This window comes from Hypanus sabinus, chromosome 3 (genome assembly GCF_030144855.1).
Source record: "Hypanus sabinus isolate sHypSab1 chromosome 3, sHypSab1.hap1, whole genome shotgun sequence".
NCBI classification, from domain to species: Eukaryota; Metazoa; Chordata; class Chondrichthyes; order Myliobatiformes; family Dasyatidae; genus Hypanus; species Hypanus sabinus.
Genome location: NC_082708.1, coordinates 766,859 through 793,799, shown reverse-complemented (window position 1 = coordinate 793,799; position 26,941 = coordinate 766,859). Strand labels below are relative to the sequence as shown.

Genomic DNA, 26,941 nt, shown 5'->3' with positions numbered 1-26,941 from the left:
AGACTTTATCCTTACCTTCATAGGTTATCGTGTATTCTGTGGGTTATGTATACCAGTGTGCTTTACACCCTGGTCCAGAGAAACGTTGTCTCATTTCTATATACATTATATGGTTATATCTATTATGGAATAATATATAGGCCTCCAGATAGTAGCCTCGATGTGGGGTTGAGATTGCAAAAGGAGCTGGAAAAGGCATGTAATAAGGGCAATGAGACTTCAGTATGCAAGGTGATTGGGAAAAAGAGGTTGGTGTTGGATTGCAAGAGAGGGAATTTGTTGAATGCCCACAAGGTGGCTTTTTAGAGCAGCTTGTGCTTGAGCCTACTCAGGAAAAGCTATCTTAGATTGGGTGTCATTTAATAACCCAGATCTTATCAGGGAGCTTAATGTAAAGGAACCCTGAGGATTCTGTGATCATATGATTAAATTCATGCAGCAGCTTGGGAGGGGAAAGCATGTATCAGTATCGCAATGGAGTAAAAATGATGGAGTTCTCTGATGACTTTCTTGAACAGCATACTACTGAAACTACAAGGGAACGTGCTATCTTAGATCTGGTCCTGTGCAATCAGACAGGTAAAATTAGTGATCTTGTAGTTAGGGATCCTCTTGGAAAGAGTGCTCACAGTATAAATGAATTTCTCATACAAATGGAGGGTGCAATAGTTCAATTGAAAACCAGTGTATTATGCCTAAACAATGGAGACTACAGTGGGATGAGAAAGGATTTGACTAGTGTAGACTGGGAACACAGGCTATCTAAGTGGGACAATTGAAGAACAGAGGAAGTCTTTCAAAGAGATTTTTCATAGTGCTCAACAAAAGTATATTCCAGTTAAAAGTAAGAACAGTAAGGTTGGGGAGAGCCAACCTTGGATAACTAAAGAAATAAAAGAAGGCATCAAACTAAAAGCTCATGTGTACAAAGTCACCAAGAGTAATGGGAAACTGGAAGACTGAGAAAACTTTAAAAAGCAACAAAGAACCACTAAGCAATAAAGAAAGGGAAGCTAGATTATGAAAATAAACTAGAACAAAATATAAAAACAGATAGTAAAAGTTTTTATAATTATATAAAGAGGAAAAGGGTGGTCCCTTGGAAGACGAGAAGGGGGAATTGATATCGGGTAATGAGGATATGGCCGAGGCTTTGAATGACTATTTTGCGTCGATCTTCACAGTGGAGGACACGTCTAACATGGCAAAGAAAGATCTTATGGCTGCAATGGGTGGTGAGGACCTCGATACAATAGCTATCACTAAAGAGGTAGTGCTGATTAAACTTGTGGGCCTGAAGATAGACAGGTCCCCTGGTCCTGATGGAATGTACCCAGTGTACTGAAAAAAATGACAGAGGTTAAGGTAGAGGCTTTGGTGATAATTAAACAAAATTGTCTGGATTCTGGACAGGTTCTGACGGATTGGAAGACGGTGAATGTCACACCACTGTTCAATAAAAGATGTAGGCAAAAGACAGGTAACAATAGGCCAGTTAGTTTAACATCTGTAGTTGTGAAAATACTTGAAACTATCATTAAAGAAGAAATAGCAAGGCATCTGGAAAGAAACAGACCCATCAGGCAGACACAGCATGGATTCAACAAAGGCAAGTCTTGTTGACAAGCATAAGAATATAAGAACATGAGAAACAGGAGCAGGAGTAGGCCATCTGGCACATTGAGCCTGCTCCGCCGTTCAATAAGATCATGGCTGACCCGGACATGGACTCATCTCCACTTACCTGCATAACCTTTAATTCCCCTACTACGCAAAATCTATCCAACCTTGTCTTAAATATATTTACTGAGGTAGCCTCCACTGCTTCATTGGGCAGAGAATTACACAGATTCATCATCATCTGGGAAAAGCAGTTCCTCCTTATCTTCATCCTAAATCTACCTCCCTGAATCTAGTTCTAGTAAACTTTCTGGAGTTCTTTGAGGATATAGCGAGCACAGTGGATAGAGGGGAACAAATAGATGCAACTTACTTGGATTTCCAGAATGCGTTCGATAAGGTGCCACATAACAGACTTATCCATAAGAATGCAGAGGGTTGGGGTTGATGTATTAGCATGGATAGAAGATTGGTTAACTAATAGAAAGCAGAGTTGGGATACATGGGTGTTACTCTGGTTGGCAATTAGTGATGAGCAGTGTGCCAGGTTGAGTCCAGAGAGGAGGGAGTGAGACTATGAGGAGGGATTGAGTCACCTGGAACTGTATTCACTGAAATTCAGAAGAATGAGAGAAGATCTTACAGAAATATCAAAAAATTATGATAAAGACAGGAAGGTTATTTCCACTGATAGGTGAGACTAGAACTAGGGGACATAGTGTCAAGATTTGGGGGAATAGATTTAGGATGGAGATGAGGAAGAACTGCTTTTCCCAGAGGGTGTTCAATCTGTAGAATTCTCTGTTCAATGAAGCAGTGGAGGCTACCTCAGTAAATATATTTAAGACAAGGTTGGATAGATTTTTGCATAGTAGGGGAATTAGGGGTTATGGGGTAAAGGCAGGGAGGTGGAGGTGAGTTCATGATCCAGTCAGCCATGATCTTATTGAATGACAGAGCAAGCTCGATGGGACTGGTGGCCTACTCCTGCTCCTATTTCTTATGTTCTCATAAAAGGGAATTTGAGCGGCATGAGAAGGGAGCTTGCCCAGGTGGATTGGAGGAGGATACTGGTAGGGATGACAGATTTGGGGGCCTATACCGAACTTAAAAGTCTGAAGTGAAAGAGGCGCTATTGTGCCTTTTTCACCACACAGATGGTGTGTAGGCAAACTGAAAGGTCTTAAGGTGGATAAGTCACTTGGACCAGATGGACTACATCCTGAGAGAGGTTGCTAGAGAGATAATGGAAGATTGCATATGTCACTCCACACTTTAAGAAGGGAGGATGGCAAAGGAAAGGAAATTATAGGGCAGTTAGCCTCACCTCAGTGGTTGGGCAAGTGTTGGAGTCTATTATTAAGGATGAGGTTTCAGGGTACTTGGAGTCTAATGATAAAATAAGTCAAAGTCAGCATGGTTTCTTTTAAGGGAAATCTTGTCTGACAAATCTTTTTGAGTTCTTCAAGGACATAACAAGCAGGGTGGACAAAGGAGAAGCAGTGGATGTGATTTATTTGGATTTTCAGAAGGCATTCAATAAGGTGCCACATGTGATTCTACTTAACAAAATAATATCATAAGGCATTACAGGAGAGATACTGGCATGGATAGAGGAATGGCTGACAGGCAGGAGGCAGCAAGTGGGAATAAAAGGGGCCATTTCTGGCTTGCTGCCAATGACTAGTGGTGTTCCTCAGGAGTCAGTATTGGGATTGCTACTTTTCACATTGTTTGTCAATGAGTTGCATTGTGGAATTGATGGCTTTGTGGCAAAGTCTGCAATGATATAAAGATAGGTGGAGGGGTAGGTGGTGTTGAGGAAGGAATGCATTTGCAGCAGGACTTAGACAAATTGGAAGAATGGGCAAAAAAGTGGTAGATAGAATACAGTGTTGGGAAATGTATGATAATGCAGTTTGGTAAAAGGAACAATTGTACAGATCATTATCTAAGTAGGCAGAATGTTCAAACATCAGAGGTAAAGAAGGACTTCTGAGTCCGCGTGCAAGACTCCCAGAAGGTTAATTTACAGGTTGAGTCTGTGGTAAAGAAGGCAAATGCAATGTTGACATTTATTTCAAGGGGAATAGAATATAAAAGCAAGGAGATAATACTGAGGCTTCATAAGGCACTAGTCAGGCAGCACTTGGTGTATTGTTAACGTTTGGGGCTGATAACTCAGAAGGGATGTGTTCCCATCGGAGAGAATCCAGAGGAGGTTCACAAGGATGATTCGAAGAATGAAGGGGTTAACATATGAGAAGCATTTGGCAGCTTTGAGCCTATACTCTGTAGAATTTGGAGGAATGTGGGGTATCTCATTGAAACCAACCGAATGTTAAAAGGACTAGATAGTGTGGATGTGGAGAAAATGTTTCCATAAGACCATAAAATATAGGAACAGATAAAGATAAAGTTGATATGTCAACAATCAGTCATCTTTGGCCAGTTCCTATGGTGGAGGTATCCAGAATGAGAGGGCAGAGTCTCAAAATTGAAGGGTGTCCTTACAGAACTGAGGTAAGGAGGAACATTTTTAGCCAGTGAGTAGTGAATCTGTGGAATGCTCTGCAAACAGTTTACAGTGGAGGCCAAGTCCGTGTGTACATTTAAGGCATAAGTTGATTATTTCCTGATCAATAAGGGCTCAAAGTTTATGGCGAGAAGACAGGTGTATGGGGTTGAGTGGGATAGTTGGATGCCATAATTGGATGTATCAGCAAGGGAGATGAGGCTGAGTACAGGATTACGGTGGGAAACTTTGTCACATGGTGTGAGCAGAATCATCTGCAGCTTAATGTGAGAAAGACTAAGGAGCTGGTGGTGGACCTGAGGAGGGCTAAGGCACCGGTGACCCCTGTTTCCATCCAAGGGGTCAGTGTGGACACGGTGGAGGATTACAAATACCTGGGGATACGAATAGACAATAAACTGGACTGGTCAAAGAACATTGAGGCTGTCTACAGGAAAGGTCGGAGCCGTCTCTATTTCCTGAGGAGACTGAGGTCCTTTAATATCTGCCAGACGATGCTGAGGATGTTCTACGAGGCTGTGGTGGCCAGTGCTATCATGTTTGCTGTTGTGTGCTGGAGCAGCAGGCTGAGGGTAGCAGACACCAAGAGTCAACAAACTCATTCATAAGGCCAGTGAGGTTGTGGGAATGGAACTGGACTCTCTAACGATGGTGTCTGAAAAGAAGATGCTGTCCAAGTTGCATGCCATCTTGGACAATGTCTCCCATCCACTCCATAATGTACTGGTTAGGCACAGGAGTACATTTAGCCAGAGACTCATTCCACCGGGATGCAACACTGAGCGTCATAGGAAGTCATTCCTGCCTGTGGCCATCAAACTTTACAACTCCTCCCTCAAAGTGTCAGACATCCTGAGCCAGTAGGCTGGTCCTGCCTAATTTCCACTTATTATTATTTAATTATTTATGGTTTTATATTGCTATATTTCTACACTATTCTTGGTTGGTGTGACTGTAACGAAACCCAATTTCCCTTGGGATCAATAAAGAATGTCTGTCTGTCTGTCTGTCTGGATATGGAATTAGCCATAATGGAACGGCAGAGTAGAGTTGATGGGCTGAATGGGCGAATTGTGCTTCTATATCTTCTGGTCTTATGCTCTTTTATGTGTTATATACATGTATATAGTTGATGTCAATAAACTTGACTTGAACTTGCATTCATATGTGCAGTTGCAATAGCTGTATCAATGGTTACAGTCAGAATGAAAGTAGGCTTGAACAAAATTGCAACATCTAAACAGAAACCTGCATGGCCAAATGAATTAAAACATAGAAACAGAGAAACCCTGCAGCACAACACAGTCCCTTCAGCCCAAAAAAATTGTGCCGAACATGTCCCTACCTCAGAAATTACTAGACTTACCTATAGCCCTCTATTTTACTAAGCTCCATGCACATATCTAAAAGCCTCTTAAAAGACCCTATCATATCCACCTCCACCACCATTGCTGATAGCCCATTTCACACACTCACCACTCTCTGAGTAAAAAACTTACCCCTGACACCTCCTCTGTACCTACTCCCCAGCACCTTAAACCTGCGTCCTCTTGTGACAACCATTTCAGCCCTGGGAAAAAGCCTCTGACTGTCCACACAATCAATGCTTCTGATTATCTTGTACGCCTCTATCAGGTCACCTCTCATCCTCCTTCGCTCCACGGAGAAAAGGCTGAGTTCACTCAACCTATTCTCATAAGGCATGTTCCCCGATCCAGGCAACATCCTTGTAAATCTTCTCTGCACTCTTTCTATAGTTTCCACATCCTTCCTGTAGTGAGGCAACCAGAACTGAGCACAGTACTCCAAGTGGGGTCTGACCAGGGTCCTAAATAGTTGCAACATTAATTGTGTTATTGTTGTGGCAGGTGCTCATATACCATAAGACCATAAGCTATAAGAGGAGAAATAGGCCATTTGGCTCATTGTGTCTACTCTGCCATTTCATCATGGCTGATCCAATTTTCCTTTCAGCTCCAATCTCCTGCCTGCTCTCCATATCCCTTCATGCACTGAATCTATCAACCACTGCCATAAATATACATATTTAATTACACATACTTGGAATTCCACAGACTCAGCACCCTCTGGCCAAAGATATTCCTCCTCATCTCCATTCTAAAAGGATGCCTCTCTATTCCGAGGCTGTGCCCTCTGGTCTTAAACTCTCCCACCAGAGGAAACATCCTTTCCACATCCGCTCTATCAAGGTCTTTCACCATTCAATAGGTTTCAATGAGGTCAACCCTCATTCTTCTGAATTCGAGCGAATGCAGGTTGGGAGCTATCAAACTCTCTTCATATCTCAAGCCGTTCAATCCTGGAATCATTTCATGAACCTCCTTTTAGCCCTCTCCAGTTGCAGCACATCAATTCTAAGATAAGGAGCCCAAAACTGGTCACAATAGTCCAAGTGAGGCCTTACCAGTGCTTTATAAAGTCTCAACATTACATCTTTGCTTTTATATTCTAGTCCTCTTGAAATGAATGCTGACATTGCATTTGCCTTCCCCACCACAGACTCAACCTGCAAATTAACATTTAAGGAATCCTGCACAAGAACTCCCAAGCCCCTTTGCACCTCAGTTTTTTGCATTTTCTCTCTATTTAGAAAACTGACAACCCTTTCATTTCTTCCATGAAAGTGCATGACCATACACTTGCCGACACTGTATTCCATCTTCCATTTCTTTGCTCATTGTCCTAATCTCTCTAATTCCTTCTGTAGCCCCTCTACTTCCTCAAAACTACCTGCCCATCCAGTTATCATCTCGTCTGCAAATTTTGCAACAAAGCCATCAATTCTATCATCCAAATCATTGACATATAATGTAAAAAGAATCGGTCCCAACACAGATGCCTGTGAAACACTATTTGTCAATAGCAGCCAGCCAGAAAAGGCTCCCTTCAATCCCACTCTTTGTCTCTGGCCAACCAGTCGCCACTTTATCCATACTAGAATCTTTCCTGTAATACCATGGGCTCATAGATAGTTAAGCAGCCTCATCTGTTGAACCTTGTCAAAAATATTCTGAAAATCTAAGTGCACAATATCAAAGTGCACCCTTTGTCTATCCTGCTTGTTAGTTCTTCAAAGAATTCAGTACACTGTGACCTCATCCTTAATAATCGACTCCAGCTTTTTCCCAAGCACTGAGGTCAGACTAACTGGCCTATAGTCTTCTTTCTTGAAGAATGGTGTGACATTTACAATTTTCTAGCCATCCGCAACCATTCCAGACTCAAGTGATTCTTGAAAGATCATTGTTAATGCCTCCACAATCTCTTCTGTTACCTCTTTCAAAACTCTGGGGTGTACACCATCTGGTTCAGGTGACTCATCTACCTTCAGACCTTTTAGCTTACCAAGAACTTTATATGTAGTTATGATAACTTCACATATTTTATGACCCTGACACCTGGAACTTCTATAAAACAGTTAGTGTCTTCTACAGTGAAGTCAGATGCATCTGCCATTTCTTTGTACCCCATTTCTACCTCTCCAGCATTGTTTTCTAGTGATCCAATATTCACTCTCGCTTCTTTTTTACACTCTACATATCAGAAGAACATTTGATATCCTCTTTGATATTATTGCCTAGCTTACTTTCATAGTTGCCTTCTGTTGGTTTTAAAAGCTTCCCAATCCTCGTACTTCCCACAAATCTTATATGCCCTCATATAATTATATGCCCTCTTTTAGGTTTTATAGAAACAGAAAACCTACAGCACAATAAAGGCCCTTCGGACCACAAAGCTGTGCCGATAGACCTCTATTTTTCTAAGCTCCATGTGCCTATCCAAAAGTCTCTTAAAAGACCCTACTGTATCCACCTCCACCACCATTGCCGATAGCCCATTTCACACACTCATCACTCTCTGCGTAAAAAACTTACCCCTGACATCTCCTCTTTACCTACACCCAAACACCTTAAAACTGTGTCCTCTTGTGGCAACCATTTCAGACCTGGGAAGAAGCCTCTGACTATCCAACGATCAATGCCTCTCATCATTTTATACACCTCAATCAGGTTACCTCTCATCCATTGTTGCTCCAAGGAGAAAAGGGTTCACTTAACCTGCTTTCATAAGGCATGCTCCCCAATCCAGGCAAAATCCTTGTAAATCTCCTCTGCACCCTTTCTATGGTTTCCACATCCTTCCTGTAGTGAGGCGACCAGAATTGAGCACAGTACTCCAAGTGGGGTCTGACCAGGGTCCGATATAGCTGCAACATTACCTCTCTGCTACTAAATTCAGTTCCACGATTGATGAAGGCCAATACACCATATGCCTTCTTAACCACAGAGTCAACCTGCACAGCTGCTTTGAGCATCCTATGGACTCCCTCTGATCCTCCACACTGCCAAGAGTCTTACCATTAATACTATATTCTGCCATCATATTTGACCTACCAAAATGAACGACCTCACACTTATCTGGGTTGAACTCCATCTCAGCCCAGTTTTGCATCCTATCAATGTCCCACTGTAACCTCTGACAGCCCTCCATACTATCCACAACACCTCCAACCTTAGTGTCATCAGCAAACCTACTAACCCATCCCTCCACCTCCTCATCCAGGTCATTTATAAAAGTCACGATGAGTAAGGGTCCAACAAAACAGATTCCTGAGGCACTCCACTGGTGCCCGACCTCCATGCAGAATATGACCCATCTACAACCACTCTTTGCCTTTGGTGGGCAATCCAGTTCTGGATCCACAAAGCAATGTCCCCTTGGATCCCATGCCTCCTTACTTTCTCAATAAGCCTTGCGTGGGGTACCTTATCAAATTCCTTGCTGAAATCCATTTACACTACATCTACTGCTCTTCCTTCATCAATATGTTTAGTCATATCCTCAAAAAATTCAACCAGGCTCGTAAGGCACGACCTGCCTTTGACAAAGCCATGCTGACTATTCCTAATCATATTATACCTCTCCAAATGTTCACAAGTCCTGCCTCTCAGGATCATCTCCATCAACTTACCAACCACTGAGGTAAGTCTCACTGGTCTATAATCTCCAGGTCTACCTCTACTCCCTTTCTTGAATAAAGGAACAACATTCGCAACCTTCCAATCCTCTGGAACCTCTCCTTTCCCTACTGATGATGCAAAGATCATCGCCAGAGGCTCAGCAATCTCCTCCCTTGCCTCCCACAGTAGCCTAGGGTACATCTCATCTAGGCCCAGCAACTTATCCAACTTGATGCTTTCCAAAAGCTCCAGCACATCCTCTTTTCTTAATATCTACATGCTCAAGCTTTTCAATCTGCTGCAAGTCATCACTAATATCACCAAGAGCCTTTTCCATAGTGAATACTGAAGCAAAGTATTTATTAAGTACCTTTGCTATTTCCTCCGGTTCCATACACACTTCCCCACTGTCACATTTGATAGGTCATATTCTTTCACGTCTTATCCTCCTGCTCTTCACGAACTTGTAGAATGCCTTGGGGTTTTCCTTAATTCTGCCCACCAAGGCCATCTCATGGCTCCTTCTGGCTCTCCTAATTTCCTTCTTAAGCTCCTTCCTGTTAGCCTTATAATCTTCTAGATCTCTATCATTACCTAGCTCTCTGAACCTTTTGTAAGCTTTTCTTTTCTTCTTGACTAGATTTATTACAGCCTTTTTACATCACGGTTCCTGCACCCTACCATAACTTCCCCGTCTCATTGGAATGTACCTATACAGAACTTCACACAAATATTCCCTGAACATTTGTCACATCTCTTACGTACTTTTCCTTGAGAACATCTGTTTCCAATTTAAGCTTCCAGTTTCCTGCCTGATAGCCTCATAATTCCCCTTACTCCAATTAAACACTTTTCTAACTTGTCTGTTCGTATCTCTCTCCAGTGCTATGGTAAAGGAGATAGAATTATGATCACTATCTCCAAAATACTCCTCCACTGAGAGATCTGACACCTGACTAGGTTCATTTCCCAATACCAAATCAAGTACAGCCTCTCCTCTTGTAGGCTTATCTACATATTGTGTCAAGAAACCTTCCTGAACATACCTAACAAACTCCACCCCATCTAAACCCCTTGCTCTAGGGAGCTGCCAATCTATACTTGGGAAATTAAAATTTCCCATCACAACAACTCTGTTATTATTACTCCTTTCCAGGGTCCGTTTCCCTAGCTGCTCCTCGATATCCCTGTTACTATTGGGTGGCCAATAAAAAACACCCAGTAAAGTTATTGACCCCTTCCTGTTCCTAACCTCCACCCACAGAGACTCCGTAGACAATCCCTCCATGGCGTCCATCTTTTCTGCAGCCGTGACACTATCTCTGATCAACAGTGCCACGCCCTCACCTCTTTTGCCTCCCTTCCTGTCCTTCCTGAAACATCTAAAACCCTGCACTTGAAGTAACCATTCCTGTCCCTGAGCCATCCAGGTCTCTGTAATGGCCACCACATCATATCTCCAAATACTGATCCACACTCTAAGCTCATCCGCTTTGTTCACAACACTCCTTGCATTAAAATAGATACATCTCAAACCTTCGGTCTGAGCGCGTTTCTTCTCTATCATCTGTCTGTCCCCCCTCACCCACTGTCTCCTAGCTTCCTCTATTTGACAGCCAGATGCCTCTTCCCCAGTCTCTTTAGTTTGGCACCTGGGAACATTCCTATCACATGCAAACCTTTGATTTCTGTCCACACAAGCAGTCTTCGCGTGACCCTTATCCTCCTCCTCCTCACCATCTGCTCTAACACTCTGGTTTCCCTCCACCTGCAAATCTAGTTTAAACCCCCCAGAGCAGCACTAGTTAACCTACCCACAAGGATGTTAGTTCCCTTCCAGTTCCGGTACAAACAGCCCCATCGGAACAGGTCCCACCTTCTGTGGAACAAAGCCCAATTGTCCAGAAACATGAAGCCCTCCCTCCTGCACCATTTCCTTAGCCATATATTTAGCTAACTCCCTAAACTCCCTTTGCAGGACCTCCTCCTTCTTCCTATCCATGTCATTGGTCCCTACATGGACCATGACATCTGGCTGCTCACCCTCCCTCCTGAGAATACCGAGAACTCGATCTGAGATATCGCGGACCCTCACATCAGGGAGGCAACAGACCATTCGGGATTCTCGATCTCTCCCACAGTACCTCTTACCTGTCCCCCTAACTATTGAATCCCCTATCACTACTGCTCTCCTCTTTTCCCTCCTTCCCTTCTGAACTTATGTGGGTTTGACTTCTCTTGTTAGCCAGTTTTCAAGGCAAAGCTTGCAGAAAATGCAAAAAAGTAGGAACAAAGACCATGTCAGGTAGACAATAATAAATGGACTGCACAGGGAAGAGAAAAAGATAAAAAGTCAAATTGCATTTTCAAACAGAGCACCTATAGAAACATAGAAAACCTACAGCACAATACAGGCCCTTTGGCCCACAAAGTTGTGCTGAACATGTCCCTAACTTAGAAATTACTAGGTTTATCCAGAGCTCTCTATTTTTCTAAGCTCCATGTACCTATCCAAAAGTCTCTTAAAAGATCCTATGGTATCTGTCTCCACCACCGTTGCTGGCAGCCCATTCCATGCACTCACCACTCTCTGCGTAAAAAACTTAGCCCTGACAACTCCTCTGTACCTACTCCCCAGCACCTTAAACCTGCATCCTCATGTGACAATCATTTCAGCCCTGGGAAAAAACCTCTGACTATCCACACGATCAGTGCCTCTCATCATTTTATCTGCATGCTTTTGATAAAAAGTCTGATAATGGTAAAATGGTGAGAGTGACACAGGACTGCATTGCCTTGAGAGTTACAATGTGAAAGCTAACAATAGTGAACAGCAAATTAATTAAAATGGAATTAGATACAGGCTCATTTGTTTCAGTTGTTGAATAAAGTGTGCTTGAATGCCATTTCAGAGATTCTAATCTGAAGCCTGCAGATGTCCAACTAAGAAGCTAAACTGGAGAAAAGATAAATCCTGTGGGAATGACATTTGTTACAGTGAAATACAACAACTAACAAGCCACATTCAACTTGTACTGTATGTTGTAAAAACAGGAGGGTCAGCATTATGGGTTCATGATTGGCTGAGCCAATTACAGCTTGATTAGAGATTCATCCAGTATTTGCATGTCGCATACCCTACCTGACCAGCTACATCAGCAAGTGCATCGATGATGGCACTGTGTCCAAGACCATCACTACACGGGCTAACCAGAAGCCATGGATGACTGCAGAGATGCGTGCTCTGCTGACTCTGCCTTAAGAGCAGGCAACAAGGCAGCCCTAACAACAGCAAGGGCCAAACTGTCCCAGGCCATCAGAGAGGCAAAGCGTGCACACACCCAGCAAATCCACAGCCACTTCCAGGACAGCGGCGACATGCAGTGCATGTGGAAGGGCATGCAGGGCATCACCAACTACAGGATAACATCACCCGACTGTGCAGATAATGCCTCCCTCCCAGCTGTGCTGAACAACTTCTACGTTCATTTTGAGGCAGAAAATGACCTGGCGGTGAGGAAGTCCACCTCTCTTCCAAATGACCCTCACCATGGCTGATGTGAGAAGAACCCTGTGCAGAGTCAACCCATGGAAGGCTGCTGGACCAGAAAATATTCCTGTAGAGTGGTCAGAGGATGTGCAGACCAGCTAGCAGATGTTCTCACTGACATCTTCAACATCTCCCTGAGCAGCGCCACCGTTCCAACGTGCTTCAAGCCCACCACCATCATCCTCGTGCCAAAGAAGTCTTCTGTGTCCTGCCTCAATGAGTACCGTCCCGTTGCGTTCACATCCATCATCATGAAGTGTTCCGAGAGGTTCGTCAGGAGGCATATCAAGACCCTGCTGCCCCCCTCAATGAACCTCCTGCAGTTTGCAAACTGTCCCAACCGTTCAACAGATGACACCATTGACATTACCCTCCACCTGGCCCTAACCCACCTGGACAAAAAAGACATATACATTCGGATGCTGTTCATAGACTTCAGTTCAGCATTCAACACAATCATCCCTCAGAAACTGATTGGAAAGCTGAGCCAACTGGGCCTGAACACCTCCCTCTGCAACTGGATCCTAGACTTCCTGACTGGGAGACCTCAGTCAGTCCGGATCGGGAGCAGCATCTCCAACACCATCATACTGAGCACGGGGGCCCCCCAGGGCTGTGGGCTCAGTCCACTGCTGTTCACTCTGCTGACCCACGACTGTGCTGCAACACACAGTTTGAACCACAGCATCAGGTTTGCCAATGATACAACCGTGGTGGGTCTCATCAGCAAGAACGATGAGTCAGTATACAGAAAAGAGGTGCAGCGGCTTACGGACTGGTGCAGAGTCAACAACCTGTCTCTGAATGTGAACAAAACAAAAGAGATGGTTGTTGACTTCAGGAGGGCACAGAATGACCACTCCCCCCTAAATATCGACGGCTCCTCGGTAGAGATTGTTAAGAGCACCAAATTTCTTGGTGTTCACCTGGCGGAGAATCTCACCTGGTCCCTCAACACCAGCTCCATAGCAAAGAAAGCCCAGCAGCATCTCTACTTTTTGCGAAGGCTGAGTAAAGTCCATCTCCCATCCCCTATCCTCATCACAATAGACAATAGACAATAGACAGTAGGTGCAGAAGTAGACCATTCGGCCCTTCGAGCCTGCACCGCCATTTTGAGATCATGGCTGATCATCTACTATCAATACCCGGTTCCTGCCTTGTCCCCATATCCCTTGATTCCCTTATCCATAAGATACCTCTCTAGCTCCTTCTTGAAAGCATCCAGAGAACTGGCCTCCACTGCCTTCCGAGGCAGTGCATTCCAGACCTCCACAACTCTCTGGGAGAAGAAGTTTTTCCTTAACTCTGTCCTAAATGACCTACCTCTTATTCTCAAACCATGCCCTCTGGTACTGGACTCTCCCAGCATCTGGAACATATTTCCTGCCTCTATGTTGTCCAATCCCTTAATAATCTTATATGTTGCAATCAGATCCCCTCTCAATCTCCTTAATTCCAACGTGTACAAGCCCAGTCTCTCTAACCTCTCTGCGTAAGACAGTCCGGACATCCCAGGAATTAACCTCGTGAATCTATGCTGCACTTCCTCTACAGCCAGGATGTCCTTCCTTAACCCTGGAGACCAAAACTGTACACAGTACTCCAGGTGTGGTCTCACCAGGGCCCTGTACAAATGCAAGAGGAATTCCTTGCTCTTGTACTCAATTCCCCTTGTAATAAAGGCCAACATTCCATTAGCCTTCTTCACTGCCTGCTGCACTTGCTCATTCACCTTCAGTGACTGATGAACAAGGACTCCTAGATCTCTTTGTATTTCTCCCTTACCTAACTTTACACCATTCAGATAATAAAATTCACATTCTACAGGGGTTGTGTTGAGAGCATCCTGAGCAGCTGCATCACTGCCTGGTTCGGAAATTGTACCAACTCGGATCGCGAGACTCTGCAGTGGATAGTGAGGTCAGCTGAAAAGATCATCGGGGTCTCTCTTCCCGCCATCACGGACATTTACATTACACTCTGCATCTGCAAAGCAAACAGTGGTATGTAGGACCCCATGAACCCCTCATACAAACTCTTCTCCTTCCTGCCATCTGGGATAAGGCACCAAAGCATTCGGGGTCTAACGACCAGACTGTGCAACAATTTCTTCCCCCAAGCCATCAGATTCCTCAATACCCAGAGTCTGGACCAACACCAACTTACTGCCCTCTGCTGTGTCTATTGTCTTGTTTATTAATTATTATAATGTCTGCACTGTTTTGTGCACTTTATGCAGTCCTGGGTAGGTCTGTAGTCTAGTGTAGACTCTGTTTCTGTGTTGTTTTTACATAGTTCACTGTAGTTTTTGTACTGTTTCATGTAGCACCATGGTCCTGAAAAACATTGCTCATTTTTACTGTTTGCTGTACCAGCAGTTATGGTCGAAATGACAATAAAAAGTGACTTGACATGACTTGACTTGACTTGACTTGAAGAGAATCAAATGAAAACAAATTAAGAAAAGTATTGGATGAGGCCACAGCAGTGTTCGAGGATGGCATTCAAAAACTCAAACATATCAAAGGTTAAATGAAAATGCCACATCCAAGTTTTACAAAGCCCATCCAGTTCTTTATACTGTACCATCCATGATAAAGTGCCAGTGAGCCAGATTGCCTGGAGACTGTAGGGGTTCTTTCCAAGGTTGAATGAAGCCAATGGGCAACACCAGTGGTCCCAGTAGGAAGAACAATGGGTCTGTCAGGATCTGTAGTAATTTTAAGGTCACCATCAACCCAGTATTAATCAATGCCCTCTGCCCAGGGTAGAGGATATCATTGCAAACCTTTCTGGAGGAAAATACTTCAGCAAAGTGGACTTAGCTGAGGACTACCCATGGATGGAGATGGAAGAAGAGTCCGAAGTGTTTCTCATCATAATCACTCACAAAGGCTTTACCATTGTAATAGGCTGATTTTTGGAGTAGCATCTGCACCTGCACTCTGGCATAAAGCTACAGACCCGATGCTGCATTGCTGCCCAGACAATCACTGTTACCTGAATGACAGCATTATTACTGGTAAAAATGACAAGAACATCTCCAAAATCTCAAGTGAGTTCTAAAAAGGTTAGAAGATCATGGGCTCAGAACACAATGCAACAAGTATGAATTCTTTAAATCAAGCATCACTTATTGTGGTCACACTGTTGATGCACAAGAATTACACACTGTGCTGAGAAGCACAACAATTACACAAGTGTGCTGAGAAAATTCAAGCAGTGGTAGATGCCCCAGGGACAAAGGATGTGTTGCAGTTGCCATCCTTTACATGATTTGTCAATTATATAACCGGTTCCTGCAAACCAGGCTACTGTGCTCCACCCCTTGAAGTTATTATGACAGATCAGGAAGAAATGGCAATGGACAAAGCAGTGTGAGATGGCTTTCAAAAAGGTAAAGGAAATGGTGACATCAGACACTGTATTCACACATTAAGATCCATATCGTCCAGTGAAGTTTACCTATGACACCTCGCCTTTTGGCATAGGTGTCATATCACATGATATGAGTGATGGAAGTGTACGCCCCATAACTTTTGCATCATGTTCCCTTGCTGCTACAGGGAACACTTACACACAGATTGACAGAGAGGGCTTGAGTCTGATTTGGGTTTTAAAACATTTCAACCAATTCTTCCATGGGAAGTAATTGATGATTAATAATCATCAATCACAAGTGTCCATTTTCAATCCACAGGAGGGTGTTCCACTAACAGCAGCATCACAAATACAGGAAGGGGCTCTGTTTCTTGTAGGACTCAATTACAAAACTGAGTTCAAGAGGAATGTCAATCAAGGAAATATTAATCAATTGTCCTGTTTACCCTTGGAAAGGGAGGTACCTGAAAAATTTACAAAAACGAACACTCCTCTTGACATACTTTCCCAAATGCAAATCAAAAGTCTGCCTTTTACGGCAGAGATTATCCAAAGGGAAACAAGAAAAGACCTCACATTTTCTCAGGTCTGCATGTGCTGAAATATGCAGCAGAAATTCCAGTTTCAGCATCTTTACCAGAGTTGGGATAAACTTGCCCTTGACAGGGCTTGACTTATGTGGGGATTGAGAACTGTTGTACCATCCAAGCTGAGAGCTAAGGTGTTGGAGGAGATACATGCTGGTCATCTAGGTGTGGCCAAAATGAAAGCACTGGCTTGAAGCTTTGACTAGTGTTCTGGGATAGATCAGTCAATTGAGCAGCTTGCCTTGCACTGTTTGAGATGCCAAAATGTCCAGAAGAAATGTGTCCCAAGCTGCCAGAACAACTTCCTGCTGCCCCAGAGTCAACTCCTATAACCACAATGGTGTAGACCCAGAACTTGAGGTTATTGGTGTCTCCTTACTTGTCGTCTCCTTACTGATGGGTAGGCTGGAGCTGGTGATGTGTTGGCAGTTTTAACTACCTTCTGTATAACCTTCCTGTCCACCATGCTGCAGTTTCCGGACCCTGTAGTGATTCAGCTCTCTACTGAGCTTCTGTGGGTGGAGCTTAGGATGAATCATGGTGCTGTAGCGGTGTGCTACACACAGCACTGAAATAACGACACGCAGTCGGTGAGTTGCAGTTGCAAAAGAGATTTATTCAAACTTCGCGGCCTCGCTTTAAAGCCTTCCGGTTCCCGCCCTCCCCAGGCAGGAATGCTGTAGGGGGTGCATATTCACAGTCCCGTCCCGCGCGCAGGCTTTTCCCCTTGCTGGTGAAGAAGGCCTGGCGCCCTTTTTGGGACCGGCCTCAATGCCGGTGTGCCCCACTTTGTGAGCCGGTTCGAGTGCACTGGGAAGTGGGTCGCCACATAACCCCACACCCCAAAACCGGCGATACACCCCCCCAATGTCCTCAGTCTGGGTCGGTCTCTGTTTGGGAGGTCTGCCTCTGCGCCGTGGTGCCTGAATCTCAACCGGCTGTGCCAAGACCACATGGGCCGGTTTGAGTCGGTCAACTGTGAAAACCTCCTCTCTCCCCCCAATGTCCAGCATGAATGTGGACCCATTGTTTCTGATCACCGTAAATGACCCCTCGTAGGGCAGTTGTAGCAGTGTCCAGTGTCCGCCCCATCGTACAAAACCAAACTTACAGTTCTGCAGATCTTTGGGTATGCAGGTCGGGTCCTGCCCATGCTGTGAAGTGGGTATGGGGGCCAGTTTACAGAGCCTCTCATGTAGTCTGTCCAGGACTGCTGCGGGTTCTTCCTCTTGCCCCCTTGGGGCTGGTCTGAACTCTCCTGGGATGACCAACTCAGGGGTGAGCCGTACACCAACTCGGCCGACGAAGTGTGCAGATCCTCTTTGGGCGCTGTACGGATTCCAAGCAGGACCCAGGGAAGCTCGTCCACCCAGTTAGGCCCTTTGAGGCGGGACATGAGAGCCGACTTCAGGTAACGGTGGAAACGCTCCGTTAGTCCGTTCGACTGTGGGTGGTAGGCAGTTGTGTGGTGCAGCTGTGTCCCCAAAAGGCTGGCCATAGTTGACCACAGGTTGGAAGTGAACTGGGCGCCTCTGTCGGAGTTAATGTAGGCCGGTACACCAAAGCGTGACACCCAGGTTGCAATCAGTGCTCGGGCGCAGGATTCGGAGGTGGTGTCAGTGAGTGGGACCGCCTCTGGCCATCTTGTGAACCGGTCTATGATAGTGAGGAGGTGCCGCGCTCCACGCGATACTGGCAAGCCCACAATATCCACATGAATGTGGTCGAAACGCCGGCAGGTGGGGTGGAACTGCTGCGGCAGAGCTTTGGTGTGCCACTGCACCTTGGCTGTTTGGCAGTGCATGCACGTTCTGGCCCATTCACTGACCTGCTTGCGGAGTCTGTGCCAAATGAACCTGTTGGCTACCATCCAGATGGTTGTCCTGATGGAGGGGTGCGCTAAGTTGTGAATGGAGTTGAAAACGCACCGCCACCAGGTTGCCGGGACGACGGGACGGGGTTGGCCGGTGGTGACATCACAGAGTAGGCTACTCTCACCTGGGCCTACTGGGAGGTCCTGGAGCTGCAAACCGGAGACTGCGGTTCTGTAACTAGGGATCCCTTTGTCTGCCTGCTGCGCCTCTGCCAGTGCTTCATAGTCTACCTCCTGGGACAGGGGTTGGATGTTAGGTCTGGAGAGAGCGTCCACCATGACATTGTCCTTTCCCGAGACATGCCGGACATCCGTTGTGTATTCGGAGATGTAGGACAGATGTCGCTGCTGGCGGGACAACCAGGGGTAGGACGCTTTCAAGAACGCAAAGGTAAGCGGTTTGTGGTCCGTGAACGCGGTGAAGGGCCTACCTGCTAAGAAGTACCTGAAATGCCGGATTGCCAGGTATAGCGCCAACAGTTCCTGGTCGAAAGCACTGTATTTGAGCTCGAGTGGTCGTAGGTGTTTGCTGAAGAACACCAGGGGTTGCCAGCGACCCTCGATGAGTTGTTCCAGCACTCCACCGACTGCCGTGTTGGAAAGGTCTCGGCATGGACCAGTTTCTTCCCTTGCAGGTTGACCAGTAGGCTGTGAGCTCGCAAAAAATCTGCCCCCAGGAGCGGTTGGGTTACGGCAGCCAGTGTGAAGTCCCACGTGAACCGACTGGAGCCGAACTGTAGCTGCACCATACGGGTGCCGTAGGCCTTTACTGTGCTGCCATTCGCAGCCCTCAGGGTGGGACCCGGTTCTCTGTTGTGGGTGTCGTAACTCGTTGGAGGTAAGATGCTGATCTCGGCTCCAGCGTCGACCAAAAAGCGGCATCCCGACTGCTTGTCCCAGACATATAGGAGGCTATCCTGATGGCCAGCCGTCGTAGCCATCAGCGGCGGCTGGCCCTGGTGTTTCCCGGGAACTTGCAGGGCGGACTACAGCGGCAGGCTTCTGCGCCCCACCGCTGGTGGTAAAAGCACCATTGTTCATTGGTCTCCTCACCCCTGCCTCTGGGGTTAGTGGGCTATGTGGCTGGGCCTGGTCTGGTCTGCTGCTGGGAGCGTGGCCTGGTGATCTGTGTGATGGATGCTGCACTCTCCTTGGCTTTCCACAGCATGTCTGCCCGGGCCGCCACCTTCCAGGGGTCACTGAAATCCACGTCGGACAGCAGCAGGCGTATGTCCTCGGGCAGCTGCTCCAGGAATGCCTGCTCAAACATGAGGCAGGGCTTGTGACCTCCAGCCAGGACCAGCATCTCGTTCATCAAAGCCGACAGCGGCCTGTGTCCCAAACCATCCAGGTGCAGTAAGCAGGCAGCTCGCTCGTGCTGTGAGAGTCCGAAAATCCTTATGAGCAAGTCTTCGAATTCTGTGTATTTGCCATCCTCCGGGGGCGATTGTATGAACTCCTCAACCTGGGCGGCTGTATCCTGGTTGAGGGAGCTCACCACGTAGTAGTAACGTGTGGAATCCACGGTTATCTGCCGAATGTGGAATAGGGCTTCTGCTTGCTGGAACCATAGGTGAGGTCGCAGCGTCCAGAAGCTTGGCAGTTTTAACGAAACTGCATGAACAGATGCGGCTTCGTTCATCTCCGGTCCAAATATCGTTTGGGCTGTCGGGGTCACCAATTGTAGTGGTGTGCTACACGCAGCACTGAAATAACGACACGCAGTCGGTGAGCTGCAGTTGCAAAAGAGATTTATTCAAACTTCACGGCCTCATTTTAAAGCCTTCCTGATCCCGCCCTCCCCGGGTGGGAATGCTGTAGCAGGTGCATATTCACAGTCCTGTCCTGTGCGCAGGCTTTTCCCCTTGCTGGTGAAGAAGGCCTGGCGTCCTTTTTGGGACCGGCCTCAATGCCGGCGCGCACCATTTTGTGAGCCGGTTCGAGTGCACTGGGAAGTGGGTCGCCACAGTGCCTTGCTTGCATCTTCAAAAACAGCTCTATTTCTACCCTTTAATATCCTTATTTTTTCCTTTCAGGGTTCTTTTGAAGACCTTGATCTGGAGTTACAAGCAGGCTTTGGTTCTTTGCGGAAATGGGACCCATTCTCAGGGTTCCACAACTGGCTGCTATTCAACATGCTAAGGGTTTGGCCTGGGAATCTAGATCGTGTTCAGAAGCCTATGATCTCGTGTGTCATTGGGGAGGCCAGAAAATCTTTTGCTGTGGGTCCAAAGACCCGAGGTCTTTACGATCTTTGGACTGTGATGAGCAAACCAAGCTAAGATGGGGTCCAGAGTTGACCCCCCTGTGAACTATGCTGCTAATGAGGGAGTGAGAGAGAGAGAAAGGGAGAGAGAGAGAGAGAGAGAGAGAGAGAGAGAGAGAGAGAGAGAGAGACATGATTTAATATTATGGCTCCTTGGCTGATTGTTTACCTTTGCTCCAAACACACTTTTGCCTGCTTGGAAGATTCTTGCAGAGACAGCAAGGCGGAGCTGGTTTGATGGACAGCCAGTGTCCAGCAACTCATGATAAAAAGCAGGTCTGCAAAGACACAAGCAGACACACCACGGGACACTGAAAGAGTGTTGTGCAGGCACGTGAAGGTGGGGGTTTGGAGGATCGATTTGGGGAATCGATCAGTGGCTCACAGTGAGTGAAGGTGTGACCGGTGGGGACTTGTTTGTGTGTCCACCCTTGCCTGGGTGGCAGGTCTACCACTGAAGAATGGTTGTACAGGGTCACAGTCAGTGAGCAGCACAGGACAGGAAGATAACAGAAGGTTCGAAGGTTCGAAGGCATCACCTCTCACTCTCTCTCTCTCCCCAACATTACACCAGAACTACCTCAACCTAAACTGAACTCTTCACCATCGTAAGACTATCCATTTACCCCTAGACTTTGAAAGAGCTTGGTCTTGATTCCTATTCCCACACTTCTGTATATATCATTGCTAACCTGTTTCATATATTTGCATTTTATAGTACTGTATTACTTAGTTTACTAATAAACACTACTAGTTACAGTAATACCAGACACCAAGGTGTATCCCATTTCTGCTGGTTCAGTAACCTGGTCACGGGGTACGTGACAGGGCACAGAGCTTGAAAAAAGCAACAAAACAGACTTTTAAGATCGTAAACCAACGGGTGTTGTTGTGCCTCTCACCCGCTGTGAAAATGGGGGACACCTCCCTCTCCCTTGCCAGGGAGAGAGAGAACCTGTGGGTTGTTGAATTCAGATGAAATGCGAAGCCTTTGGGGTAACTGCAAGGTCTGTGTCTTTGCTATCGCTTAGCTCACGCTTGGGCTCGGTGATTGCATTGATGCGCATTTAATTTTGCTGGTGGGGGAGGGGGGATTGTGGCTCGTTGCTGCTTACGCATGGGAGGGGGAGGATCTTTGGGGTTTTCACATTTAACTGCCATTCATTCTTTCGGCACTTCTCTGTTTTCGTGGATGTTTTGCAAAGAAAAAGCATTTCAGGATGTATATTGTATACATTTCTCTGACATTAAACTTGACCTTTGAACCTTTGAAGTGAGTATAGACGTGAGGTCGCACTTGGAGTACAGTGTACAGGTTTGGTCATTCTGTTATAGGAAAGATGTAGTTAAACTGGAAAAAATGCAGACAGAATTTAAGAGGATGTTCCCAAGACTAGTGAGCCTGAGATATATGGAGAGGTTGGCCAAGCTAGGCGTTTATTCCTGAGAACATAGCAGAAAGAGGGGGCAACATTATAGAGACATTTAAAAGTATGAGCAATATAGGTAAGGAGTGTGGTAACATTTTTACCTTAAGGTGGGGAGAACTAGGGAGCATAGATTTAGGGTGAGAGGGGAAATATTTAAAGAGAACCTGAGAGGCAACTTTTTCATGCTGAGGGTGAAGAGTATATGGAACTAGCTGCCAGAGGAAAAGAGGTTGAGACAGGAGTAATACTATCATTCAAGAAGCTACATGGAGGGGTGGAGCTTGGAGGGATTGGACTAGCTACGTGGACACTGTGGTCAGCATGGACTGACTGGGCCGAAGGGCCTGAGTCACTGCTCTATTACTTTTTGCCTTGATGACTGTAATGGTAAATGAGGTTGGGGGGTGGGTGCGTGAACAACTAACTTCCACTCCTCCTACATTCAAACATACTCTGGACCATGAAGGCAGAAGGGGCAGAGTTGCAAGTCGGGATCTCATGCTAATATTGTTTACAAGTCCATACTTCCTGATATATTTTTAAAAGTTTTAATCTGCTATTATAGGAATAGGAAGAGGAAGAGGAAAGCGGTGATGAGACCAACAATGGTACGTACAGCATGCCTTCACAGAGATGTGTATCTAACACTTCAACCAGACAACAGCCAAGACATTGTGGATCTGAATTTAGTTAACTGACTCCTTTGGCCAGAGCTAAACAGTATGAGTTCTCCCCTCCCCTGACTACTGGGCAGGGTGAAGGTACCCAGTAATCTGAACCCTCGCACTACTGCCCCTAGGCAGGGTGAGGGTATCCAGATATATGCAGTCTCCTCTACTACTGCCCTTGGGCAGAGCGAGGGCACTCAGATATACACCCACCCAACTACTGCCCCTGGGCATGGTCAGGGCATCCAGATAATTACTATCCCTGGGCAGGGTGAGAGTACCCAGATACCCATGATTCCCCACCCACTGTCTCTAGACAGGGCGAGGAAATCCAGGAGCCTACTGTTCCCCAGCTACTGCCCCGGTCAGGGTAAGGTTATCCAGATATCTACTGTTCACTCACTACTGCCCTGGACAGGATTAGGGTACCCAGATATCTACTGTTCCCCCACTACTGCCCCTGAGCAGGGTGAGGATACTGATATACCTTTTGCCCAGGGTAGGGTGAGGGTACCCAGATATCTACCTCCCACTACTGGCCTAGGATAAGATCAGGATGCCCAGATACCTGCCAGGAAAAATCTTTATCTTTACTTCCTTGGTCTCCCTCCGTGATACTGAATGAAGCATAGTTAAACTTTCCTGACTCACCCTTACAGACCCAGGCAGGGTTGTGGTTCTGTCAGAAGCGGAGGCTTAAATAAATTCTCCGAGACAGAAACCTCAGCTGTGAATGCACCTGATATCTCAGCATTATTTACTGATGTCAAGAAGTGTAAAGCAATAGCACTGTGTCAGACTCCCGGATCTGGAGATTGTTGTCAACATTTTGTTCAGAATTGGGTGGGAAACTGAGCAAAACAATGGGCTGCTCACAGCTGCCTCAAGGAGGCAGGAAATTCTCAGAGTGCAGGAAACTACTTAATGAACACAATGAAACTCGTCAAGGGAACTGGAGAAAGACCAGCTCTGAGCTCACACCAATGAAGCAGCCAAGTGAGCTGTAGATTAGTGATAAGGAAGCAGCACAAGGCTCACTCCCAGTTCCTGCCTGAGATCCTTGCGTCAGGTACTCCAGGGATCAGCTGTGGCCTGGATCTTGGAGAGATTCCCTGATTTCCCAATTATGTGCTGGCAGGGGACAGGACACTGCTCTTGTCACAAAAACCATGCTGACTGGGCAAATGACCAGTCCCATTGACCAACAGATCCAAAGCTGCTTCCATGGTGTCACGCTGTGCTGACACCTACCTGTGTCTCTGTTGAGGGTGAACAGGGGAGGCAGGTTGCCTGCAACGATCTGATAGGTCAGCTTTCCATTCCGTCCTCCATCCTTGTCGTAAGCAAAGACTTTGAGCACTACTGTTCCTGGCAGACTCTGTGTGCTTAGGCTGGCTGCATACTGCACGGGGTAGAACACTGGCCTGTTGTCATTGATATCATCCAGGTAAACTTTGACATAGGCCATAGAGTTCAGGCCACCCTGAAGGAGAGAGTGAGGAGCATAGTTAACATCTAACAATCTCTGAGAGGCCTTTCCCCCCTGTGACTACTCTGCATTGCAAGGGGATGAACAGATTGGTGAAACGTAACTGACTGACAAAGTTACTATAGCAAAATCCCAGGACTTCTGTGGAGGGCAGAGCAGTCTGCACAGACCCAAGGACAACAGGTCCCATCTGATTGTGTGGGAACATCCCAAGGCAACTGGAGTTAAACCCCTCTTCATCCATCACTGGACTGTCTGGTGGGCTTATCATTTGAGTAATCAGAGGGCCAATCTCAAAGTGTCAGCAACTTTAAGTCTACGATAGCCTGATCTGATGGTTAGTGGGCACTGAAGGGGACTGAGCACCACAATAGCCCAATCCGATGGTCAATTGAAAAGGACTGAGCACCCAGAGGCTTATGTGGAACTGCTGCCCGGTGAGATGGCACAATCAGATATGATCACCATGATGATGAGACATTTAGCTAAACAAGACATAAAGAATATGGAATAAATGGGATTCATAAAGATGTGCAAAGAGGAGAGCATGGATTTGATGGGACAAAGGGCCTGTTTCTGTGCTGCACAACTTTATTATGCTAGATTCTTGGATACCTGATAGATCAGCTGACCTGGGTTATTGGAGATTACTAAATGTAATTCTAAAAATGAAATGGAAGAAAGAGCTAGTATAAAAACATAAGAGATGACCATGAGGGAATTGGAATGGTGTTAAATGTGATCTGGTTCAAGACTGTCCTTGAAGGATGGACACTGACTTTACATAGCCAAATAGTCAGATTGTAAATAATTTGCAAATTGTCACTTCTCAAGGTCAGTGTGGCATGGCAGCAGTATCCACAACCAATCGATGCATGAGAAGAATGCATGGAATTGATGGCTTTGTGGCAGTTTGTGGATGATACGAAGATAGGTGGAGGGGTAGGTAGTGCTGAGGAAGCAATGTAATTTCAGCAGGACTTAGACAAATTGGAAGAATGGACAAAAAAGTGACAGATGGAATAGTGTTGGGAAATTACAATAATGCATTTTGATAAAAGGAACAATAGTGCAGACTATTATCTAAATGGGGAGAAAATTCAAACATCAGAGGCACAGAGGGACTTAGAAGTCCTCATGCAAGACTTACAAAAGGTTAATTTACGGGCTGAGTCTGTGGTAAAGGAGGCCATTGCAATATTGGCATTTATTTCAAGGGGGAATATAAAAGCAAGGAGATAATGCTGAGGCTTTATAAGGTACTCGTCAGGCTGCACTTGGAGTATTGTCCACATATCTCAGAAAGGATGTGTTGTCATTGGAGAGAGTCCAGAGGAGGTTCATGAAGATGATTCCAGGAATTAAGGGGTTAACATATGAGGAAAGTTCAGCAGCTTTGGGCCTGTACTCACTGGAATTTAGAAGAATGCGGGGGGATCTTATTGAAACCTACTGAATGTTGAAAGGACTACATAAGGTGGATGTGGAGAGGATGTTTCCTATAGTGAAGGTATCCAAAACTGAGGGCACAGGATCAAAACTGAGGGACAACCTTTTAGAACAGAGGTAAGGAGGATTTTTTTTTAGCCAGGGTGTAGTGAATCTGTGAAATGCTCTGCCACAGACCACAGTGGAGGTCAAGTCTGTAGGTATACTTAAAGTGGAATTTGATAGTTTCCTGGTCAGATCATTAAAGGATATGGCAATAAGGCAGGTGTATGGGCTTGAGTGGGATCCAAGATCAGCCATGATGGAATGGCGGAGCAGACTTGATGGGCTGAATAGCCTAATTGTACCCCTACGTCTTATGGTCTTATTAGCTATCCTCCAATCCTCTGCTACCTCACCTATTTCTAAGGATGAGTTATAAATCTCTTCCAGGGCTCCTGCAACTTCTGCACTTGCCTCCCACAGGGTACAAGGGAACAACTTGTCAGGCCTTAGGGATTTATCCACCCTAATTTTCCTCAAGAAAACAAACACCTCATCCTCTGTAATCTGTATAGGGTTCAAGAACCCATTGCTGCTTTGCCTCAGTTCTGTAGACTCTGTGTCTGTCTCCTGAATAAATACAGATACTGTAAATGATTTTTTAAGAAATTACCCTGTACCCTTTACACCTACAGAAGAGAACATACAGATTTTCCTTTCAAAAAGCATTGTGATCAATAGTGCATTCCATCCTTAGTGCCAACCTCTCTCTGTATTGTTCCTCCCAACAGCAGAGCATTGCCATAATGACTTTTTGAGAATACACATGACTCATGATTTTCTGATTCAGGAGTGTGCAGGTTGCCCATAGCCAGATCTGCATTCACTGCATTTACATGGTACTGAGACACGGAGGCCGGTGAAGATCCTTACCCCATCAACAGCAGTCACTGTGAATTCATAATGGTCGGGCTCCTCATCCCTGTCCAAGGCTCCTGAGGTGCAGATTTGACCTGTGTGTTGGTCGACAGTGAACTGAGTAGGTGGCAAGCTGCCAATTCCAGAACCAATTGAATACGTAACACTTCCAAAACTTCCACTGTCAGCATCGGTGGCAGAGATCTG

General features: G+C 45.9%; 1 protein-coding gene across 1 annotated transcript in view; it reads right to left on the bottom strand.

Annotated features, from left to right (window-relative positions):
• The window catches only part of LOC132390964 (protocadherin-16-like), a 491,141-nt gene that overhangs the window by 185,092 nt on the left and 279,108 nt on the right, over positions 1-26,941 (bottom strand). The window contains exons 3-4 of the mRNA XM_059963494.1: positions 26,750-26,938; positions 24,148-24,379 (exon numbers count right to left, since the gene is read on the bottom strand). Of these exons, the coding sequence (XP_059819477.1) occupies positions 24,148-24,379; positions 26,750-26,938 (421 nt within the window). The remainder of the gene's footprint in view (positions 1-24,147; positions 24,380-26,749; positions 26,939-26,941) is intronic.